Source organism: Capricornis sumatraensis, chromosome 15 (assembly GCF_032405125.1).
Source record: "Capricornis sumatraensis isolate serow.1 chromosome 15, serow.2, whole genome shotgun sequence".
Lineage (NCBI taxonomy): Eukaryota > Metazoa > Chordata > Mammalia > Artiodactyla > Bovidae > Capricornis > Capricornis sumatraensis.
The window spans coordinates 10,866,099-10,890,950 of NC_091083.1; the positions used below are offsets into that span (position 1 = coordinate 10,866,099).

The 24,852-nt window shown below is 39.2% G+C and overlaps 1 protein-coding gene across 1 annotated transcript in view; it reads right to left on the reverse strand.

The window, feature by feature from the left end:
- Positions 1-4,832: 4,832 nt before the first annotated feature.
- Positions 4,833-24,852, reverse strand: part of ESF1 (ESF1 nucleolar pre-rRNA processing protein homolog) — a 60,369-nt gene continuing 40,349 nt past the window's right edge. The window contains exons 10-13 of the mRNA XM_068987396.1: positions 18,467-18,554; positions 8,970-9,052; positions 7,417-7,563; positions 4,833-5,503 (exon numbers count right to left, since the gene is read on the reverse strand). Of these exons, the coding sequence (XP_068843497.1) occupies positions 5,210-5,503; positions 7,417-7,563; positions 8,970-9,052; positions 18,467-18,554 (612 nt within the window). The 3' untranslated portion in view covers positions 4,833-5,209. The remainder of the gene's footprint in view (positions 5,504-7,416; positions 7,564-8,969; positions 9,053-18,466; positions 18,555-24,852) is intronic.

Here is a 24,852-nt window from a genome sequence, read left to right on the forward strand (position 1 = left end):
TCTTTTTCTGTCACATTATTATTTAATTGATCAGTCGTGTCTGACTCTTTGGGAGCCCATGGACTGCAACATATTGGCTTCCCTGTCCTTAACTCTCTCCCAGAGTTTGCTCAAACTCACATCTATTGAGTTGATGATGCCATCTCATCCTCTGCTGTCCCCTTCTCTCTCCTTCAATCTTTCCCAGCACCAGGGTCTTCTCCAATGAGTTGGCTCTTCACATCAGGTGGCCAAAGTATTGGAGCTTCAGCTTCAGCATCAGTCCTTTCAATGAATATTCAGGACTGATTTCCTTTAGGATTGACTGGTTTGATCTCCTTGCTGTCCAAAAGATTCTCAAGAGGCTTCTCCAACACCACAGTTCGAAAGCGTCAATTCTTCATCACTCAGACTTCTTTATGGTCCAACTCTCACATCCATTCTGTCACATAGTTATCTCAAGAAAGACAGTCCATGGATGATATGGTGGCTGTGCGCCACAAAGTCCTCAGGGATCCTGGCTCCTTCCAGACAACTATCCAGTAATCATCAGTCTACATAATGAAATTACTAGTAGTACATAATTTTATTATTATGATTACATTATTCCTACATAATCAATTTAATACTATTTCTACAAAATGGAGTTTTGTACTCAGGATCCAATATGGCTGCTGGAACTTAAGGCATTACATCTGCATTCCAGGCAATCAGGTAGAAGGAGAGACGAAGAGGCAAAATTTACTAGTGTGCTAACATCAAAGGAAGGTCCCTAGAAGCTGTCACCTGCTTCCACAAAAAGCTGTGAAGAAGGTTGGGTAAAATTGCTTTATTCTGGAAAGTCCTATGTTTAACATGGAAGATGGAAAGAACACATATTGAGAAATAACCATTAGTTTCACCCACAGTCACTGAAAGTCCCTTGAGGAGCATGTATAATCTTTTTTATTGGTCTGATCTTCTTAATGATCCTATCAACTATGGTCTAACTACTGGTATAGAGTTTTCTTCACTGATTTGGGCTGTTGCTTATACTTATGATTGCAAAGACTACAGACTCAGGTGATCTCAAATAATGGAGCACTTACTATAATTGTAATATAGATTACAATTAATACAATTATATATTACAATTAATGTGCAGGGGAAGATTTTCATGAAGTGGCTGGTGAGGCAAGCCTCATTTTCCAAAAATGGCTGCAACCATATTTTTGGACATGCATATTCTTCAAGGACTTTGCCACTCTCTTCTTTAAGAGGTGGAGTTTATATCCTCTCATGTGGGAAGACCTTTTCAACCACCTCAGTGAGTTAAGTATGGATGGCAGGAGTGACATCGGAGTCTAGATAAAAAAAAAAGTGAGAGCTTCCATCTTGATCACCTTTGGAACCCGGCTTCCACGCTCCTAATCAACAGCTGGCACTAACTTGCAAGTCACTGAAGGAGGCATTTTGGAAGCAAATCCTTTAGTTCTCAACTAAGGCCAAGTGGAGAATACATCAGCCTTCTCCACTGAGCCCTCTGGAAACTGAGTATTTTTAAGAAAACAAATGATTATGGTTGTTTTAAATTGCAAAGTTTGAGGGTGGTTTGTTATAAAGCAATAGGTCACCAGAATGGTCAGGATCTTCCCTTGTAGCTCAGTTGGTAAAGAGTGTGCCTGCAATGCAGGAGACCCAGGTTCGATTCCTGGGTTGGGAAGATCCCCTGGAGAGGAAATGGCAACTCACTCCAGTATTCTTGCCTGGAGAATCCCATGGACAGAGCAGCCTGGCAGGCTACAGTCCATGGGGTCACAAGAGTCAGACATGACTTGGTGACTAAACCACCACCACCATGGTCAGGAACCAAGGAAACTTGCATGATCTTGGAGAGTGAAAGTTAGGCCTCATGAGCATGGGAATGTAGATTTAGGAGTGGGAGGACTGGGAATTCCCTGGTGGTCCAATGATTTCAATTTTGCTTTCACTGCCAAGGGTGAGGCTTCAACCAATGGTCATGGAACTGAGATCCCACAAGTTGTGATTAAAAAAAAAAAAAGGAATAGAAGGATCATTCAGGACCCAATATTGTCCAGGTGAGATTATCTTTGTATCCTTGAGTGTCAGCATCCATTCAGGAGAAAGAAAAAGTTTGAAGAAGGAAAGTTTAATCATTTTAACAGGGTATTAGAGGAACCAGTTGTTGTTGTTTAGTTGTAAGTCATGTTTGACTCTTTTGCAACTCCATGGACTGTGGCCACCAGGCTCCTCTGTCCATAGGATTTCCCAGGCAAGAATACTAGAGTGGGTTGCATTTTCCTTCTCCAGGGGATCTTCCCATCCTGGGGATTGAACGCTCGGCTCCTGCTTGACAGTGATTTCAGTTCAGTTCAGTTGCTCAGTCGTGTCCGATTCTTTGTGACCCCATGAACTTCAATACGCCGGGCTACCCTGTTCATCACCAACTCCTGGAGTTTGCTCAAAGTCATGTCCAACAAGTCAGTGATGCTATCCCACCATCTCATCCTCTGTCATCCCCTTCTCCTCCTGCCTTCAATCTTTCCCAGCATCAGGGTCTTTTCCAATGAGTTAGTTCTTTTCATCAGGTGGCCAAAGTATTGGAGTTTCAGCTTCGGCATCAGTCCTTCCAATGAATATTCAGGACTGATTTCCTTTAGGATGAGCTAGTTGCATCATCTTGAGGTCCAAGGGACTCTGAAGAGTCTCTTTCCCTCTATTCCAAACTTTTTTATAATGAATGAGTATTCAGTTCAGTTGCTCAGTCTTGTCTGACTCTCTGCGTTCCCATGAATCACAGCATGCCAGGCCTCCCTGTCCATCACCAACTCCCAGAGTTTACTCAAACTCATGTCCATCGAGTTGAATGAGTATTAAATTTTGTCAAATACTTTCTCTCTTCTTAAACCTGTTAATACAGTGGATTACTTTGGTTGGTTGTGAAAGAACCAGTTTTGCATACCTGGAATTAAACCTCCTAGGCCATATAATTGGAGAAGGCGATGGCACCCCACTCCAATACTCTTGCCTGGAAAATCCCATGGATGGAGGAGCCTGGTGGGCTGCAGTCCATGGAGTCACGAAGAGTCAGACACGACTGAGTGACTTCACTTTCACTTTTCACTTTCATGCATTGGAGAAGGAAATGGCAACCCACTCGTGTTCTTGCCTGGAGAATTCCAGGGACAGGGGAGCCTGGTGGGCTGCCGTCTATGGGGTCACACAGAGTCAGACACTACTGAAGCAACTTAGCAGCAGCAGCAGGCCACATAATTAAACCCTCATGTATAATTCTTTTTATACATTGTTAGATTTAATATGCTAATACTTTGTTGAGGATTTTTATGCTTAAGTTTTAGAGACAGATGGATTCTCCAGAAGCAATCTCATTTCTACATATTAACAATAAACACCAGTGTGCAGGTATTATTTGTACTGTCTTTTGTCTTTGTATTAAGGATACCACAAACAACAATCAAAATAAATGTGACCTTAAGAGTCACCCAAACTACCCTCACATTGTGTACTGAAGTGACAGTGGCCATTTTTTACCCTGAGTTCTACTACCAGGAATTATTGAGAACCTAATATTTTTGGTATAGAATGTTTAACAAAGTAACTGATAATGCTATTCTTTTTTTTCTACTTAAAAAAATATCAACTTTCTGAGAAAATGAGCCAGGGCTGTGCACGTGTTCCATTTATTTGTTATAATCAAGTGTGTGCCTGACTAGTAAAATGAGACTTACAATTAAATATAGTGACTTAGCAACAAAGGGCTCAAAAACAAAAATCCAAACCAAACCAATTAAAAAACCAAAGGGCTAAACACGCCCCCCAAAACCAAAGAGCTAAATTTCACAGTAATTTAAAAATCAAACTGAGTAATCCCCATACTATGATTAAAGTTTAAAGGAAAAAAGTCTTTTTCCTTGCTTAATGAAATATATACAACTGTTTATAGACAATATTCAAAAATACATTAAGATTTATGATCTTTTAGTGATGAGTATGTAAATACTGCTTTATTTGGCTGAACTACCTAACAATGTCAACACTTTATGGTAAGAATATCATGCCCTGCACATACTCTGCATTTTTCTGTTATTATGAGCAATTTTAGATATCTTCTTCTTTCCTTCCCCTTTCAGAGACTGTTTATATGCCCTTAATATCTTGACATCATTCTGTGTCTTATATCCTTTTATTCTCGAAAATATATAGTACACTGGCGGGCTTGAGTTTTTGTACCGATAATGTCAAGTTTACTGTTAATCAAAAACTTGGCCAAATTCCTACTTCCTTTTTTTTTCCTCAAGGGATCATTTTGGGTTTTTAAATTTTCATTTACTTATATAGCACACCTACTTCTTCTAAGTGGTCAGTTAACAGTTTATAAAATCTAGACCAGATGAGATCCAGGAGTATTAAGGCCTCAAAGGTGTGTTTTAATTTAATTAAAAAATTAAGATTCCTTAAACTCTACAGCAGCCTATCTACCATTCCAGGCATTCCAAAAATCTGAACGGTAGACAGAAAGATTTCCTGTTACTATAATTAGAAAAACCATCACAGAGTTCACAAATATTTCAAATACAATTATGAGTAATGCAAACCTGGAACTGCCTTTTCATGGAGATGTACGCTTAAGGAGTTAGTTAGGTTTTTAGATAGTTTTCCAGAGAGTAGTTTATTTGAGGTGAATAAGATGAAATAAATCAGTGTACTCAAAATAATAAAAACTTTTATTTATAAATTAATAAGCAAACTATAATAAACATGACCAAACAGCAAAGAAAGTTACTGGCTTCTATTCATTATGACTAGAAAAATAAATTATTTAAACAAGTATCTAAATCTGCCTCCTGCTTCCAGAGAAATTAATGTATTGCATGTACATATTTTCAAATTGTTCCCAACTCTTATTCCAACTCAAGATTTGGGCAGTACTCTATTTTTTGTATAGGAATTGTAAACAGTCTTTAAAAAAGCTAAAAGAGTAAAAAATAGTAAAACTTTATAAACCTTACAGTCTGGATTATGATTAATTTGTGGAAATATACAGTACAAATCTTTCATTCATAATTTGGTCTGTTATACATGGAAAATAAATTATATGACTGTCAGATTTTACTTATATTCTTGAAAAGTTGACTATTCCCAATAAGTAATCCTTCCACCACTTCTGTATACTTTCTACATTCTCAATTCAAAAAGAAACAACATACAATTATTTGACTTTTTGTTTTTTTCTTGCTTGAAACTGCTCTGTTTTGCTTTTTACAGATTTAATCAACATTGACAAGGCAGGATCAATGGACCTCTTGTGTGATTCCTTCTGAACCTCACCCTCCTTTTCACTCGTTGCCTGAGTCAGCCCCTGTTCTTTTTGTTCTCTCTGACGGGCTTTCTCCTCAAGGATTCTTTCCATAGCTTTTGTTTTCTTGAAATTAGGATCTGAAGGATCCAAATTGAACAAGTGGGAAGTATACATTGCCTGAAATCTTGCATCCTTCACATTGACCTGCAAACCCAAAAGGAAAGTATAGATACATAAAATTAGTAAACCAAAAGGCCTAGAAATGAGACCAGAGTTCAAAAAGTCAGTGAGTTGATGATAAAAAATACAAATGTATTTTGCATTGACTCATTAGAAAGCCATTCCTCCACAGACCTTCAATGAAGTTTTTAGCTTTATTCTTGAACCACATGTGCAGGGCACACTGTTCTTATCACACAATGACAATATCCTTGGAAGGGAATTATCACAGTCTGTATGTTACACAGTGGCCTGTTACTACCTCAGCCTCTTAGACTGTCTGCAGGAGTTACCACAGGAGATGCAAGCTCACCTATGCTTACAGTGTGAAATCTCTTTCTGGCTGAGATAATTAAGCCAGTGATGGTATCTCCTGTTGGAATTTCAGGCGAAGTCACTGCCTTCTTTGCACAATAAATTTTTTTTTTCAACCTTGGTGCCAAAATGAGCAGCTATTGAGAGTGACTCATACAGCAGATTTAAAGACCATAATGGGAAAGATGGTACTCCCAAGACTAAGATCTGATCAGATACAAGCTCCAAATTTATCCTTTATTGTTCTACAAAAACACTGCGTTCCCACATTCTAAGAGCATACTCTTAGCTCCAGCCAGGCCTTCAAGTATTGCCGGGCACAGGAGTGACCAGACAGAAAGTGAGCATGACTCCCTCTCTGCCACTCATCATTGCCCTGTGAAAAAGAGCCCACCCAGAGATGGACTGTAGAGTTATTTGTAATAAGGACCACAGGCGTGATACTACTACCACACTCACAAAAGAATGTTTTTATACGTGATGGTCATCATGCATAAGACATCATTTTCTGCATGATGATTAATTATCATAATAGAAGATTTGACTATAAATCATTCTCTGCTTTTAACTTTTTCTAAGAAAACTGATTTAACAAAAATTGATTCAGTGGAATAGCACCATACTTGGAGCTGACTTACAGAAACCAGAGTTATACAGTGGTCTCAAAGTCCCTCTCAATGCTGCTTATAAGTTATTTGTATGCTTCTCTCAATTCTCTAAACAAATTCAAAATCTCTCCCATTTTCTTCTGAGTCTGTTCTTCCATGCTAATGGATGGAAGTCACCAAATAGTTCCTGATAGCTGTCTGTAGGTTTTCTGTACAGGACTCAAACTCATGCGTGGGGACTGTGTGGCCACTAGAAATATGTACTTAGCAAAAAAAGAGGGAAAAGAGGGAACAGTGGAAACAAGAAACAGAGCAATTAAAAAAGTGTGGCCTGGGACTTCCCCGGTGGTCCAGTGGTTAAGAAACTGACTGCCAATGCAGGGGATGTGGGTTTGATCCCTGGTCCAGGAAGACTTCACAAACTGCACAACTAAGCCTACGTGCCTCAACTGCCGAGCCCATGCACCCTAGAGTTCATATTCCTCAAGAGAACCCATCACAACGAGAAGCCTGAGTACCACAGCTGCAGGGCAGCCCCTGCTCACCAGAGCTAGAGAAAGCCTGTGCAGAGCAACAAAGAGCCCATGCAGCGAAACATAGACCCCGCGCAGCCAAAAAAAAATCGCGCCTACTGCACTGGCCCTTGCACACAGTGTGATGTGAATCTGCTACTTCACAGTCAGGCTTAACAATGTAGAACTTTCCCAGTGTGAGCATCACACTGCATGTGATTCTAACACTAAAAGCTACAAATTTTGGTGCAGCATAGCTACCAGCATAGAAGCCTACTACTTTACCCAATGCTCAAAGAACCACCCTGGGATGAACTGGTTACACTGGACTAAAAGATGGTAGCTTTGGCTACACAATGGGTCATTCCTGAGATCAAGGGGCCAAGCTCAATTTTTATCTACAGATCTGACTTTAGATTCAACGCCAGCTTTTAATAGAATAATGACTTTTGTCACTGGTTACCTCAAAGTCATCCTCCAATAATTCCTTCTTCTTCATGAGCTGTTTTTTCTTCTTTTTGCTCAGATTCTGGTGCTCCACAATCTTGTTATAATTGAAGTGTTTCTTGCTCTCTTCCTCCTCATCCATCACAAGCAAAGCCATTTCAGCCTGTGGAGAGAAAAAAAAACAGTTCAAATATACGACAGTGTTTTTCTTTCCTCAGACAGGAGTATGGAGCACAGAAATCCCCTCAGAAAAGGAGAAGCCAGTCATCAGTGCTCTGGGATGACACCTGTCTACCATCACAGACTGTGGCTCACTAAACTCATAAAGAAATCCACAGACCGCTGTACAGTAACAGGTGTAATTTTTTGGAGCAACATCACTGACAACAGGAGAGGGGTGAATGCTTTATCTAAAAACCAGACCATATTTCACATTATGTAACTGATCTGTAGGTGGTAGAAACAAAAGTCCTCAAGTTTTCCAAATAAAAATTCCTCATTTTCACTTTGGTCTTTTTAAGCAGACACTAAATCTCGTAAACATGTAGTAGTTTTTGATACAGACTAGGCTTTCCAAGTATGTGCTTTAGGAACAATGAATTCCGTTTCTTTTGCTGATTTTGCCTCTACTTTTCCAATATTGATATACTTCTATGAAGGCAAGATCTTAATATTTGCTTCTGAAATCTAATATAATGCCTGTTTCCACTCAACAGGTATTTTCTACTGACCATGGGATTAAATGTAAATCTTCAAGAATCAAGTAAACAACCATGCATGCTAAAGAAAACACAATCTTCCTCCATGGCCCACTTAGACTGCTTTAATTTCCTCTCCTTTCCATGACTGGTACCTACAGTTGGCTTTCTTTTTAGAATGATTTCCTACAAACAAAGATTTTCTTTGTGTTCCTTAACTCTATAAACACTATTACATATGCGACAAAAGATGCATTAAGATGCAGAGTTTAGGTGACCAGTCTGGCTCCCTCCTAGACAGTGCTGTGAACATCAGACTCAGGAATGCTGCTGACTCCAATTCCTGTCTCAGCAAAAACACATACTACTTTGTGCCATGGATTATGTGGAGGTGCTTAAGGATAATATTCACTACACTTCCAAGAAAGGCTTTAATTCTGCACATTAACTTTCAATAATAAAAGGAGAGAAAGGAGCATTTAACAAGCCATAAAGCAAACTCTGTATTACAGGACAGATTCAGACTGAATTAAAACCATGTCAATATTATTTTGAGGTTTTAATATTAGTATTTTTATCTCTTATTGTCAGTTTTGTCCTTTATTGTCAGTTATAATAAGGCTTTTAAAAGATAAGATATTTTCCTCTTAATCACAAAGGGACATGCCTTGGGTGTGAACTAAACTTTAACTCTGTACTTGGAGAAATGTTTGGTGAAAGGGAGGTATTTTAAAATTATGCTGCTAAAATATTTATAAATTTCATTGTTAAAATCAGTTATTTTTATTAGACATATTGGAAACTCATATGGACACCTTCACTCGAAGTGTACATATCACTTGTCCATTAAAAATGTAAACATGACCATTACCTTTTGTCTTTCTATTTCAGCTTCTTCCTCTGGAGATATGTCATCTTTTGCAGACTTTGTTGATTTTTTCTTTTCTTTTATACCTGGCACAACAAATCAACATAGAAGGGTTAAAAATTATGACTATCACAACAACAATTTGCTTATACTATTTATTTTAAAAATTTTGTTTATAACAAAAATGCAAGGTATCTAGAAATAATCTTACCAATAACCATATAGAAACTAAAGAAACTAAAAAAAAAAGTATTACTGAGATGACTATGGGTATGAATAGAATAATAATAGTCTGGACATGATGAGTGAATATTATAAAAAAGGAATTTCTTCTGAAAGTAATGTATAATTCTACATCAATTAAAAAGAAAACTTGCAAGATCATTTTAGCAGAAACAGAATAAACACTAGATAGAATTTAGTATCCTCTCATAATGTATATACATTTAATAAAATTCTAAATAAAATTTTATTCAAGGAAATCTTTGCAAAGAATGAGAGATCTGATTTACTAGTGATACAGTATGCTACAGTGTACTACAAAGTGAAAAAAAACAAAAAATGCTGTAACTATACAATGAGAAAAATAGAACAGTATGGCTTAGTATTTAATAAAATGTAGCATCATACATCACTGGCAAAAGAAGGGATTATTCAATAACTGGTGCTGGGCAATTTGTTCTATTCTGCAAAATAATCCTTGAGCTATAGCTGTGTGCATGTGCTCAGTCACTCATTCATGTCTGAGTCTTTGCAACCCCATCGACTATAGCCCACCAGGCTCCTCTGTTCACGGGATTTCCCAGGCAAGAATACTGGAGTGGGCTGCCATTTCCTATTCCAAGGGATCTTCCCAACCTAGGAGCCATACTGAATAATGTACAGAAGAACAAAATGCAGATGTATTGAAGAGTTAAACACTAAGAAACCTGTGAGAAAATACAGGGGACCAGCTACCTGATATTAAGTAGAAGAAACATTTTCTTAGCATAAGAACAATAGAAGAGATCAAAGGAAAAAAAAAGTAATTTAAATATATAAACTCTTAAAACTCATCAGCAAAATGAAAAATTCGTCTGTTTAGTGACAATTTGACAATAACTACCTGGAAGTAAAAGTTTAACAAAACCCTTTCTCCTTCTCCAAAGACAAAGTTGATCTTTGTTTAACTTCCTGTGTCTACTATTATTAGACAAAATTACTTATGGTAAAAGTGGCTCCTGATGAGAAAAACTTCCAAGGATGCAGGGACTTCTGAAGACCACAAGATGCTAGATGAGATGTTCCTGAAGGAGAGGTAGTAACCAATGGCAGTTAAGAGCACTTGAGTCTGGAGTGCCTGGCTTGGGTTTAAGCTCTGGCTCAACTCCACTCAAGCTACAGCATTCGTGTCTGTGCCCTTCTTTGTGAAGTGGGGATTACAACAACTAATTTCACCTAGCATCTAGGGTTACTGTGAGGACTAAAGAGTAAGAAGGTTCAGAATCCACAAAGCCACCTTCTAGAATGTTATTACACCATGTCAACCTTCTCTGAGCTACTGCTGCTGCTGCTGCTGCTAAGTTGCTTCAGTTGTGTCCGACTCTGTGCAACCCCATAGACGGCAGCTCACCAGGCTCCCCCATCCCTGGGATTCTCCAGGCAAGAACACTGGAGTGGGTTGCCATTCCCTTCCTCCAATGCATGGAAGTGAAAAGTGAAAGTGAAGTCGCTCTCTGAGCTACTGGACACTGTCTTATTTGTATTTGGATGAGCTCAGTTTTGTCCTTCCAATGCAGAGAAACCAATGGTTACTACTTTAGAAAATAGTAACAATGTAATACTGCTACAGCACTTACTATGCATCTGGAAATAGTGCTATTTACTTCCTTTTATATATGAACTACTTTGATCCTCACAAAAACCCTATGACGTAGAGTCTATTATTTATTACAATTTTCACTCTGTTGTTGACGAAACTGAAACAGAGAGAGACTGAGTGATTGTCTCAAGCTGAGTAAGCAAAGGAACCGTTGAGTCAAACCCTAGCACTCCAGTTCAGGCTCTGGTCACCCCCACACTCTACCCTTCCCTACCAAATGTCACTCTCCCTTGAGTAGTTCTTTCCTTTTAAAAAGCACTTTGTTGTGAAATAATACATTCCAGAGAACATATAATGATGGCTGAATAACCCATCTAGTGGGGGATAACAAGAAGTCAAGAGAAGCTTCCTTTTTAAAAAATTTATTTATTGTTAATTGGAGGATAGTCGCTTTATAATAGTTGTAAATACTGTTACATTGTTTGGTTTCTGCCATACATCAACATAACCCAGCCACAGGAATACATATGTCCCCTCCCTCTTGAACCACTTTAGAAGCTGCCTTGTGGGCACTAGCCCTCTGCATGGGGGCAGCCCTGCCCAGCTGAGAGATGACGACGGTGTATAAAGTGTGGCCAGGTTCACCGCTCACTGCCACCAAGGCATCTATCTGTCTGCACTTTCAAGAAGAAACACTATTGTATGCAGTCCTTTCTCTAAGTGAGATTGTGCTCCTTATCGCAAATGTTTTTCAGGGAATGATCTATCTGTTTTGAGATTATAGCCTTTTCTCTGCTGTGAAGTACATGCACGTACGTGTGTGTACACACACACACACACACACACACATAAAAGCATCCTCAAGGTTCCACTCTCCTAGCGTCTGACTCCCACAGCCTCAGTGTGCCTCTGCTCCTGTCCTCGTAAGGCCAGGGCTCCTTCTGAAGTGAACAGACAAGTGGCACAGGCAGAAGATCTCCCTGCGGCGCGGGAGAATATCAGGCTGTGCATGATTAACACATGAAGGAGATAAAAATCTTCACACACAGCTGTGGGAAATCATTTCAAAGAGCCCACAATGAACTGTTTCGGATTTTTATAACAACCTGGTGAAAAGCCATAAAAATAAACTTGAAAGGAAGACTTCAGTAAAGGAGGAAAAAAATCTCCAAGATGGTTGGGACTAAAAATGATATCTAATTTTACTGTGATGAAAATTTCTTTGCTCAAGAAGAATTTACTGTGTGCTAAACTGAACTGTTTAGTCTGAAGATAAATAACGTGTAGAGACCCTTTCTGCACTGTTAACAAGATTGCAGTAAGCGGGCACATCTTTATTTATTTATTAAAAAAAAAAAAGCATTTTCCCTTTGGAAAGTTTTCAGACCTAATTTAGATGAAGACTACAGGGGAAATGAAAGTCCCTGTTCTGAAATGTTATCTTAATAATTTCATTTTCCATTACTTGTAATGTCAGAGAACTGTTCCTGTAAAAAAGTTCTTTCAGAGTGTTCAGTTGAACACTTCTTGTGGGACAGCAGTTAAGAGAACTCACTGGAGGGCAGACTGGTCTCCGTACCGACCAGATGGGAGTGGTAAGTCCCCTAATGATTCACACTTAGCAGCAAGCTCCTGCACCCAAGAGTGCTGATTCATAATCAGATACAATATACAGTCTGTGTATCTTCCTCTGAACCAAGGCGTTCAGCCTTGCCTGGAAAGCCAGCAAGTCCTTGTGTCCAGCTCTGACACATATGGATCCTGGCTCTGGTCTTTACAATGCACTTGAAGAGTTACAAAATGCTTCTAAAAGCATTTGTAAACTATAAAACAATATATGAGTAGTATACTGTAAGTACTCACCATACTGGCTGAATGAACCAAATACATATACTTTACTAGATTTTGTTTTTTTCCCGTCATGTTGTGTGGTCTGTGAGATCTTAGTTCCCCCTTAGTTCCCATTTAGGGACTGAACCTGTGCCCCCTGCACTGGAAGTATGATGTCTTAACCAACGGACTGCCAGGAAGTCTCACCTTATTAGATTTTCTTGGTATTTTATCAAATTAGATAATCTAAAGTTGTCAAGACAAAAGATACACTCTAATAGGGTATATTTACATGTGATATACTTTAATTCACTTCTACTTCTTAAAAAACAAAATCTTATTAGAGTTTATGCAGTTAAGATAGCAATAAGCACATTATCCCACCATCTCACTTCTACAAAAAAAAAAATGTTTTAACTCATTCTAGAAGTACATTTTCAAAACTTTCATCTAATATTGAGTTTGCATCTTCAAATAAAATAGAAAGAACAGCAAATTTACAGTGTATGGGGAAGAAACAGAAGGAAGAACTAATAAAAAAGATTTCTGGTACTCATGTTGGCTCCTAACCTGAGCCAAATACCAGGTCTGGCATCAGTCAGTGAGCTCGATTTCTCCATATTTTTTGAACAGTGTGTAAGTTAGCTCTGGGACTGCCTAGGGTAAAGTGTTATAAACACACTCAAGTCTATCTGGCTTAAAATGTCTCTGTCCCGCTCAACTGTGGGAACTGAACTATACACCCTTCCAAACACAAACACTTTTCCTATTTCACAGCTGTTCCTTCTCAGTTTCTTAAACTTTCCTACCTTCCAGGTATACCTTTCTCCAGGATAGGGTACTTTATGCAGGCTCTTGACTTCAGTGCCCAAACCTGCATCCTCCTCTCTCACCAATGCTTCCTACCTCTCATTCTGTGGTTTGAAATACTATTTACAAGCTAAAAATTCCTAAGTATATATTTGCAATCTGACTTTTCAGCTGATCTCCAAGGCTCATATATAAATGTTAACCTAATACCTCATGTAGATATCTGATTGACATCTCAGACCAATTACATACTACTGATCCTTTCGTAAGATTCTCCTTAACTCAGTAAATAGAAGAACATTATCGCAGCCACAGGACTGGAAAAGGTCAGTTTTCATTCCAATCCCAAAGAATGGCAATGCCAAAGAACGTTCAAACTACTACACAATTGCACTCATTTCACATGCTAGAAAACATCATTGCTTAAAATCCTCCAAGCTAGGCTCCAACAGTACATGAACCAAGAACTTCCAGATGTTCAAGGTGAATTTAGAAAAGGCAGAAGAACTAGAGATCAAATTGCCAACATCCGTTGGATCACAGGAAAAAGCAACAGAGTTCCAGAAAAACACCTACTTCTGCTTCATTGATTATGAGAAAGCCTTTGACTGTGTGGATCACAACAAACTGTGGAAAATTCTTAGAGATGGGAATACCAGACCACCTTACCTGCCTCCTGAGAAACCTGTATGCAGGTCAAGAACCAACAGTTAGAACCAGACATGGGACAACAAACTGGTTCCAAATTGGGAAAGGAGTGCCTCAAGGCTGTATGTTGTCACCCTGCTTATTCCCCTTATATGCAAAGTACATCACAAGAAATACAGAGCTGGATGAAGCACAAATTAAAATCAAAGATTGCTGGGAAAAATATCAACAACCTCAGATATGCAGATGACACCACCCTTATGGCAGAAAGCAAAGAGGGACTAAAGAGCCTCTTGATGAAGGTAAAAGCGGAGAGTGAAAAAGCTGTATTAAAACTCAGCATTCAAAAAACTAAGATCATGGCATCGGTCCCATCACTTCATGGCAAACAGATGGAGAGACAATGGAAATCGTGACAGACTTTATTTTATTGGGCTTCAAAATCACTGAGGATGGTGACTGAAGCCACGAAATTAAAAGATGTTTGCTCCTTGGAAGAAAAGCTATGACAAACCTAGACAGCATATTAAAAAGCAGAGATATCACTTTACTGACAAAGGTGGGTTTAGTCAAAGCTATGGTTTTTCCAGTAGTCATGTATGGATGTGAGAGTTGGACTATAAAGGCTGAGTGCCAAAGAATTGATGCTTTTGAACTGTGGTGTTGGAGAAAACTCATGAGTCTCTTGGGCTGTAAGATCAAACCAGTCAATCCTAAAGGAAATCAAACCTGAAAATTCACTGGATGGACTGATGCTGAAGCTGAAGCTCCAAAGCTTTGGCCACCTGATGTGAAGAGCTGATTCACTGGAAAAGACCCTGATGTTGGGAAAGATTGAAGGTGGGAGGAGAAAGGGACAACAGAGGACGAAATAGTTGGAAGGTATCACCAACTCAATAAACATGACCTTGAGCAAGCTCTGGGAGATGGTAAAAGACAGGGAAGCCTGGCATGCTGCAGTCCATGGGGTCACAAATAGTCAGACATGACTGAGTGACTGAACAACAACAACAACAACTGCAGAGATTCAAAACAAGAATCTAGGAGTTATGCTAAATTTCTTCCTTATCCAAATAAAAAACTGGTAAGTCTACCTCCAAAATATATCTAGAGTCCCATTCAGTTTCCTTCTTCCAATATTATTACTAGTAAGCTGTCTAGACTAACCATCACCTCTTGTCTAGATCTCTGCAAAAGCCTGGTCTCTCAGCTCTCACCATGCTTTCTTCAGTCTGTTCTCTTTGCAGGACTCAGAGCAGTAGGCTTACATACACACCATACCATGTCACATCCTTGTTTTAAGACCCTTTCAGTTCAGTTCAGTTGTTCAGTCATGTCCGACTCTTTGGGACCCCATGAACTGTAGCACGCCAGGCCTTCCTGTCCATCACCAACTCCTAGAGTCCACCCAAACCCATGTCCATTGTGTCAGTGATGCCATCCAGCCATCTCATCCTCTGTCGTCACCTTCTCCTCCTGCCCTCAATCTTTTCCAGCATCAGGGTCTTTTCAAAGGAGTCGGCTCTCAGGTGGCCAAAGTACTGGAGTTTCAGCTTCAACATCAGTCCCTCCAATCAACACCCAGGGCTGATCTCCTTTAGGATGGACTGGTTGGATCTCCTTGCAGTCCAAGAGACTCTCAAGAGTCTTCTCCAACACCACAGTTCAAAAGCATCAATTGTTCTGTGCTCAGCTTTCTTTACAGTCCAACTCTCACATTCATCCATGACTACTGGAAAAACCATAGCCTTGACTAGACAAAGTAATGTCTCTGCTTTTTAATATGCTGTCTAGGTTGGTCATAACTTTCCTTCCAAGGAGCGTCTTTTAAGATCCTTTAGTGGCCCTCCCATTGTCAATGAGTAAAATCCAAATTTGCTGCTGTGACACAAGGCCCTGCCTCATACTAAACTGCCCTTCTGCACAGATTCCAGCCACAATGGTGTCCTTCAATTCCACCACACATTCTTTCTCACCTCACAGCTGTTCTACCCACTTTCCCCTGATTTGCAATGCTCCTTCCTCTAGCTCTCCATGCCTGACTCCTCCTCATTCTGCAGGTCTCAGCTCAAATGTTACCATCTCCAAGAAGCTTGCTTCACCCACCCTATATAAGAAAGCCTCTCTCTTTCTTCTTCCCAGGTACATGCTCTGTATTATCCTATTGATTAGTTCCTTTAGAACACTGATCATATTCTCATAACATTCTTATTTGTTTACCTGTAAAGAATCTGCCTGCAGTGCAAGAGACCCAGGTTCAATCCCTGGGTTGGGAAGATCCCCTACAGAAGGAAATGGCAACCCAGTAGCCTTACCTGGAAAATGCTATGGATAGAGGAACCTGGTGGGTTACAGTCCATGAGGTTATAAGAGTTGGACATGACTTCATGACTAAACTACCACTTCATGTCTTCCCTTCCCTAAAACCATAAACTCTGAAGGATGCAACTTTGCTTGTATTATTAGTACTGTATCTCTAGCATACCAGAGTGCTTAGTGCCTGGCAGGCACTCAAAAATATTTATTGACAGAATGAATAAACAAACATATGGTGAGACCATTTCTTGGTCTAATTTTTATGTAAACTTAAAAAAAAATCACTTTTTCCTTAAAAGAAAATAAGATATAAATTATTATTTCTAGGAAGTATTCTGAAATCAAAAGTATGTTGAAAATAAGCAAACTTTATCTGCATTTTCCTTTGGAACTTCTGATACTAACTTTCAAGGAAACTATTCACATTTATTTTTTTAATTTAAATTAATTTATTTTAATTGGAGGCTAATTACTTTACAATATTGTATTGGTTTTGCCATACATCAACATGACTCTGCCATGGGTGTACATGTGTTCCCCATCCTGAACCCCCCTCCCACGTCCCTCCCCATACCACCTCTCTGGGTCATCCCAGTGCACCAGCCCCAAGCATCCTGTATCCTGCATCAAACCTGGACTGGCGATTCATTTCTTATATGATATTATACATGTTTCAATGCCATTCTCCCAAATCATCCCACCCTTGCCCTCTCCTACTATTCACAATTTAAATGTGCTGATTCCAAGAAACAAGCTACCCTAAGCCACCAAGCTACATAACTTACTCTTTGAATTCTACTCTGAGTTCTGCAGTTTGACCAGATTTCACAAGCCAAATGAAGCACTTTGGAATGAGAACAAGGAAACGATAATGCTTCACATTTCTCCATTATAAACTTGGGTTCCTGAAATGCGAGGATAAGGCTAAAATCCATCATCTTCTAGAAATGACTGCTCAGGTATGATAAGAAGAAGAATATGCTAAGTTTCCATTTCCCTTTCCAATTCCTAAGAATCTCACATCCCATAATAGACTTTATTCATCTTGATCCCCCTTTTCATCAATAAAACATCAGTACTAAAAGGCTGTAACAACCAGGAAATAATTTTGAGCAATTTTGACTTTCCTGTAGAGAACTATTCTGGCCCACTAGTCACAAGGGACGAGAAGGAGGGAAACTTCATAAAATCCTTCTCTTTACAATGCCAGCTTGGAGTTGCTCCAGGAGCAAGCCTTTGGGGTTCATGTGTGTGGTATGCAGAGCAGGGAAGGGCAAAATGCATAAGAACAAATGGAAAAAGCTTCCAGTGTTCCTGTACTGACTTATCCAAGTATGGTCTGAGCCTTACCACACATATTTATACACACACACATTTACACGTATGAAAAAGGTAAGAATGAATGCATTCAGGAGAGAATTGACTGGTGCATGTGCAATGGAAACAAGGCTCCTTGGAAATTGGAAATCAGATACCTGAGAGTTTATTTAGGGATTCAAGGGAAAAGAGGAGGAAGCTGGCTTTTCAGCTACATGAAAGCTAACCATGAAGCAGAATAAATGAAATGGGATAAAATGAAACATAGATGCTGGGTCAATTGGAGCCAAAAAGTTTTCACACTGTGTACACATGTTTCACACATGCAAGCCATGTAAAAAATTTAACATATCCACATAAACACAAATGGATTTATTCCATACTTTCAATTCTTCACAGACTTTGCAAAGAGAGACCTGGAGTGGATGTGTTATAAAAAAGCAGTGAAAGCACACAAAGATATGACTTCCTTCATTTCCTCATCCTTTTATAATCAATCTACCTAGAATCCAGAAAGGAATCCCTAGAAAACTATGAAATTAATCATGTTCACCCAAAGCTTCCTATAATGAAATTACTTCTTGTATGTACAGGGGACATGCTGACCCTCCTATCTGATCAGTGGTTACACCTAACAGGACAAACTTGCTTATAAGCCACTAGGGAGCTACACAAATTCTAGGAATTTTGAGAGAATGCACAGTTTACATTGTTTCTACCCATGTTACCTTTTTCACTTTAGATTCCAACTGAAAATTACAACTATGGGTTGGCTTACCTATTTTTTTAGCTTCTTCAGCAAAGTATGGGTCATTCATATCTACATCAGAGGGAACATCATCTTCACTGGCCTCTTCAGCAAGAGCCTTAAAAATGAATATAAAAATAAATACAGTTTATTGTAAGGACCAAAACGAATGTGAAGAAAAACCTAATTTCTTTTAAATCAAGTAGTTCAATCTAAAGTTAAACTAGTTTTTAAAAATGGCTAAGTATACAAAATAACTTCTGATTAACTCTTTTGTTTGTTCAACAAATACTTATGGAATACTTTATAAATGCAGTAACTATATAGGGTTTTTGAGAGAGACAACAGTTATCAGATATATGGTTTCTGTCTTCAAAAATTTTATGATCTATTAAAAGAAATTAGCCACATAAACAAAGGTATGGTGGTGGTATAGTCGTTAAGTTGTGTCCAACTCTTTGCAATCCCGCAGAATGTAGCCCGCCAGGCTCCTCTGTCCATGGGATTCTCCAGGCAAGCACACTGGAGTGGGTTGCCATTCCCGTCTCCAGGGGATGTTCTTGACTCAGGGATTGAACCTGGGTCTCCTGCATTGCAGGCAGGTTCTTTACCGACTGGGCTGTGAGGGAAGCCCTAAACAACAAAGGTATGTATTAATAATAATTAAAGATAGGAAGTTCCAGAAGAGACAAAAATAAAACACATTCAAGGAAAAGAATACTTTTAGATGGGTGATCAGTGAAGAGAGGGAGCCTTAATCTCCAACAAAATTGAGAAATGGCAGTGATTAACAATAGCATGAAGTAGTTCACTGTGGAAGCCTGGCAGGCTGCAGTCCATGGGGTCACAAAGAATCAGACATGACTTAATGACTGAACAAGTGCATTGTGGGTTATCTTTCAAATCATTATTTAATGTAATTTATCTGCTGGTTAATTAAAGAAAATGATTCTTTGTTTTGAACTTCAAAAATACAAAAGCAGTAAGGAAGGTATAATGAACCTTCTGTTCTCATCACACAATTTCAACAATTACTTTGTTTTATCTATAATCCATTCACAAAAACTTCTGTACTAATTTTAGGCACATCAATTGGTTACATTTTCCTTAATGAAATTTGAACAGTTTACTAAATTAGTATATTTAAATTAAAAAAAAATCAAGTCTATAAAGTAAACAGAATATATGCAAACTAAGATCACACTAACCAAATGGAGTTTATCCCCAGGAATCTACAATATCTGTTATTTTAAGAAAAATATTTAGATAAATCCATGCACCTATAGACACTTATCTTCAACAAAGGAGGCAACAATATACAATGGAGAAAAGACAATCTCTTTAACAAGTGGTACTTGGAAAACTGATCAACCTCTTGTAAAAGAATGAAACTAGATCACTTTCTAACACCGCACACAAAAATAAACTCAAAATGGATTAAAGATCTAAACATAAGACCAGAAACTATAAAACTCCTAGAGGAAAACATAGGCAAAACACTCTCCGACATACATCACAGCAGGATCCTCTATGACACACCTCCCAGAATACTGGAAATAAAAGCAAAAATAAACAAATGGGACCTAATTAAAATTAAAAGCTTCTGCACAACAAAGGAAACTATAAGCAAGGGAAAAAGACAGCCTTCGGAATGGGAGAAAACAAGAGCAAATGAAGCAATTGACAAAGAATTAATCTCAAAAATATACAAGCAACTCCTGCAGCTCAATTCCAGAAAAATAAGCGACCCAATCAAAAAAAGAGCCAAAGAACTAAACAGACATTTCTTCAAAGAAGACATACAGATGGCTAACAAACAGATGCTCAACATCACTCATTCTCAGAGAAATGCAAATCAAAACCACAATGAGGTACCATTTCACACCAGTCAGAATGGCTGCGATCCAAAAGTCTACAAGCAATAAATGCTGGAGAGGGTGTGGAGAAAAGGGAACCCTCTTACACTGTTGGTGGGAATGCAAACTAGTACAGCCACTATGGAGAACAGTGTGGAGATTCCTTAAAAAACTGGAACTAGAACTGCCTTATGACCCAGCAATCCCACTGCTGGGCATACACACTGAGGAAACCAGAATTGAAAGAGACACGTGTACCCCAATGTTCATCACAGCACTGTTTATAATAGCCAGGACATGGAAGCAACCTAGATACCCATCAGCAGATGAACGGATAAGAAAGCTATGGTACATATATACACAATGGAGTATTACGCAGCCATTAAAAAGAATACATTTGAATCAGTTCTAATGAGGTGGATGAAACTGGAGCCAATTATACAGAGTGAAGTGAGTCAGAAAGAGAAACTTTAATACAGTATATGCATATATGTGGAATTTAGAAAGATGGTAATGATAACTCTGTATGCAAGTCAGCAAAAGAGACACAGATGTATAGAACAGTCTTTTGGACTCTGTGGGAGAGGGAGAGGGTGCGATGATTTGGGAGATGGCATTGAAACATGTATATTATATGTGAAATGGATCACCAGTCCAGGTTCAATGCATGAGACAGGGTGCTAAAGACTGGTGCACTGGGATGACCCTGAGGGATGGGATGGGGAGGGAGGTGGGAAGGGGGGTTCAGGATGGGGAACACATGTACACCCGTGGCAGATTCATGTCAATGCATGGCAAAGCCAACACAATACTGTAAAGTAATTAGCCTCCAATTAAAATAAATCAGTTTATATTAAAAAAAAAAGAAAAACATTTAGAATGCACATTGCTAAATATTATCCTACATGCTGAAGAAGACCTGCCAAACCCTAAAGAATGTTCATTTTGGTATTACTATCCTTTTAAGGATGTGATTGGTGAGAGAAGCAAGATCCGACGCTGTAAAGACCAATATTGCATAGGAACCTGGAATGTCAGGTCCATGAATCAAGGCAAATTGGAAGTGGTAAAACAAGAGATGGCAAGGGTGAACGTCGACATTCTAGGAATCAGTGAACTAAAATGGACTGGAATGGGTGAATTTAACTCAGATGATCATTATATCTACTATTGCGGGCAGGAATCCTCAGAAGAAATGGAGTAGCCATCATGGTCAACAAAAGAGTCTGAAATGCAGTACTTGGATGCAACCTCAAAAATGACAGAATGATCTCTGTTTGTCTCCAAGGCAAACCATTCAATATCACAGTTATCCAAGTCTATGCCCCAACCCGTAACACTGAAGAAACTGAAGCTGAATGGTTTTATGAAGACCTACAAGACCTTTTAGAACTAACACCCCCAAAAAATGTCCTTTTCATTACAGGGGATTGGAATGCAAACGTAGGAAGTCAAGAAACACCTGGAGTAACAGGCAAATTTGGCCTTGGCATGCAGAATGAAGCAGGGCAAAGACTAATAGAGTTTTGCCAGGAAAATGCACTGGTCATAGCAAACACCCTCTTCCAACAACACAAGAGAAGACTCTACACATGGACATCACCAGATGGTCAACACCGAAATCAGATTGATTGTATTCTTTGCAGCCAAAGATGGAGAAGCTCTATACAGTCAACAAAAACAAGACTAGGAGCTGACTGTGGCTCAGATCATGAACTCCTTATTACCAAATTCAGACTCAAACTGAAGAAAGTAGGGAAAACCGCTAGACCATTCAGGTATGACCTCAATCAAATCCCTTATGATTATACAGTAGAAGTGAGATATAGATTTAAGGGCCTAGATCTGATAGATAGAGTGCCTGATCAACTACGGAATGAGGTTCATGAAACTGTACAGGAGACAGGGATCAAGACCATCCCCATGGAAAAGAAATGCAAAAAAGCAAAATGGCTGTCTGGGGAGGCCTTACAAATAGCTGTGTAAAGAGAGGCGAAAAGCAAAGGAAAAAAGGAAAGATATAAGCATCTGAATGCAGAGTTCCAAAGAATAGCAAGAAGAGATAAGAAATCCTTCCTCAGCGATCAATGCAAAGAAATAGAGGAAAACAACCGAATGGGAAAGACTAGAGATCTCTTCAAGAAAATTAAAAATACCAAGGGAACATTTCATGCAAAGATGGGCTCAATAAAGGACAGAGGTGGTATGGACCTAACAGAAGCAGAAGATATTAAGAAGAGGTGGCAAGAATACACAGAAGAACTGTACAAAAAAGAGCTTCACCACCCAGATAATCATGATGATGTGATCACTCATCTAGAGCCAGACATCCTGGAATGTGAAGTCAAGTGGGCTTTAGAAAGCATCACTACGAACAAAGCTAGTGGAGGTGATCGAATTCCAGTTGAACTCCTTCAAATCCTGAAAGATGATGCTGTGAAAGTGCTGCATTCAATATGCCAACAAATTTGGAAAACTCAGCAGTGGCCACAGGACTGGAAAAGGTCAGTTTTCATTCCAATCCCAAAGAAAGGCAATGCCAAAGAATGCTCAAACTACCGCACAATTGGACTCATATCACATGCTAGTAAAGTAATGCTCAAAATTCTCCAAGCCAGGCTTTAGCAATACGTGAACTGTGAAATCCCTGATGTTCAAGCTGGTTTTAGAAAAGGCAGAGGCAGAGATCAAATTGCCAACATCCGCTGGATCATGGAAAAAGCAAGAGAGTTCCAGAAAAACATCTATTTCTGCTTTATTGACTATGCCAAAGCCTTTGACTGTGTGGATCACAATAAACTGTGGAAAATTCTTCAAGAGATGGGAATAGCAGACCACCTGACCTGCCTCTTGAGAAATCTGTATTCAGGTCAGGAAGCAACAGTTACAACTGGACATGGAACAACAGACTGGTTCCAAATAGGAAAAGGAGTATGTCAAGGCTGTATACTGTCACCCTGCTTATTTAACTTATATGCAGAGTACATCATGAGAAACGCTGGACTGGAAGAAACACAAGCTGGAATCAAGATTGCCAGGAGAAGTATCAATAACCTCAGATATGCAGATGACACCACCCTTATGGCAGAAAGTGAAGAGGAACTAAAAAGCCTCTTGATGAAAGTGAAAGAGGCGAGTGAAAAAGTTGGCTTAAAGCTCAACATTCAGAAAACGAAGATCATGGCATCCGGTCCCATCACTTCATGGGAAATAGATGGGGAAACAGTGGAAACAGTGTCAGACTTTATTTTGGGGGGCTCCAAAATCACTGCAGATGGTGATTGCAGCCATGAAATTAAAAGACGCTTACTCCTTGGAAGAAAAGTTATGAGCAACCTAGACAGCATATTCAAAAGCAGAGACATTACTTTGCCAACTAAGGTCCGGCTAGTCAAGGCTATGGTTTTTCCTGTGGTCACGTATGGATGTGAGAGTTGGACTGTGAAGAAGGCTGAGCGCCGAGGAATTGATGCTTTTGAACTGTGGTGTTGGAGAAGACTTTTGAGAGTCCCTTGAACTGCAAGGAGATCCAACCAGTCCATTCTGAAGGAGATCAACCCTGGGATTTCTTTGGAAGGAATGATACTAAAGCTGAAACTCCAGTACTTTGGCCACCTCATGCAAAGAGTTGACTCATTGCAAAAGACTCTGATGCTGGGAAGGGTTGGGGGCAGGAGGAGAAGGGGACGACAGCGGATGAAATGGCTGGATGGCATCACGGACTCGATGGACGTGATTTTGAGTGAACTCCGGGAGATGGTGATGGACAGGGAGGCCTGGCGTGCTGCGATTCATGGGGTCGCAAAGAGTTGGACACGACTGAGCGACTGAACTGAACTGATCCTTTTAAAAACAAGGACTTCTAAGAATTTTTCACCAAATTATTATAATTGGTTTAGCAGTAATATGATGTTTATAGCAAAGATTCTAAAATATTTAGATATCTAATTACATATTTATTTACGTTTTTAAAAACTGTTCTTTTATATCTAAATTACAGCTGTATCAACTATGGCAAATAAACATGTATTCATTTCTTCAGTAATAATCTCTCAGTATCAAACTAAAGTGACAAAGAATTGGGGGAAAAATATTTTTAACCTGAGTTCTTCAGATTTCCCTGTACGTGGAGAATCTCATGAGATGGAAGAGATCTGCTGAATCACCACGTCCAGCACTCAGTCTAGAACAAACTGAGCACTCAGCAAACCTATTTTTAATATCATTGATACAACTAGTCCAGTGTAAGCTCAATAAAAGGAAAAGCGAAAAGCACAAGATAATATCAAAGTACCAATCAAACGAAAATCAAAGCAAACAGCTGCTAAATGTCTCACAGAAGAGTGACTACTTTACTGACCCCATAAAGACCCACTTGGAAGTCTTCCATTAAACTGATGGCTTAATAACTTGTGGAATTATTCCATTTTAAAGATATTTTATTGCCTGAGAGAGGCAGAATATCAATGCAGGCAGGGCTCTGACCTCATTTCCTCATTTTTCTATCCATTTCCAGAAACATGGAATATAAAAGGAGTACCAAAATCACTCCACTGCATC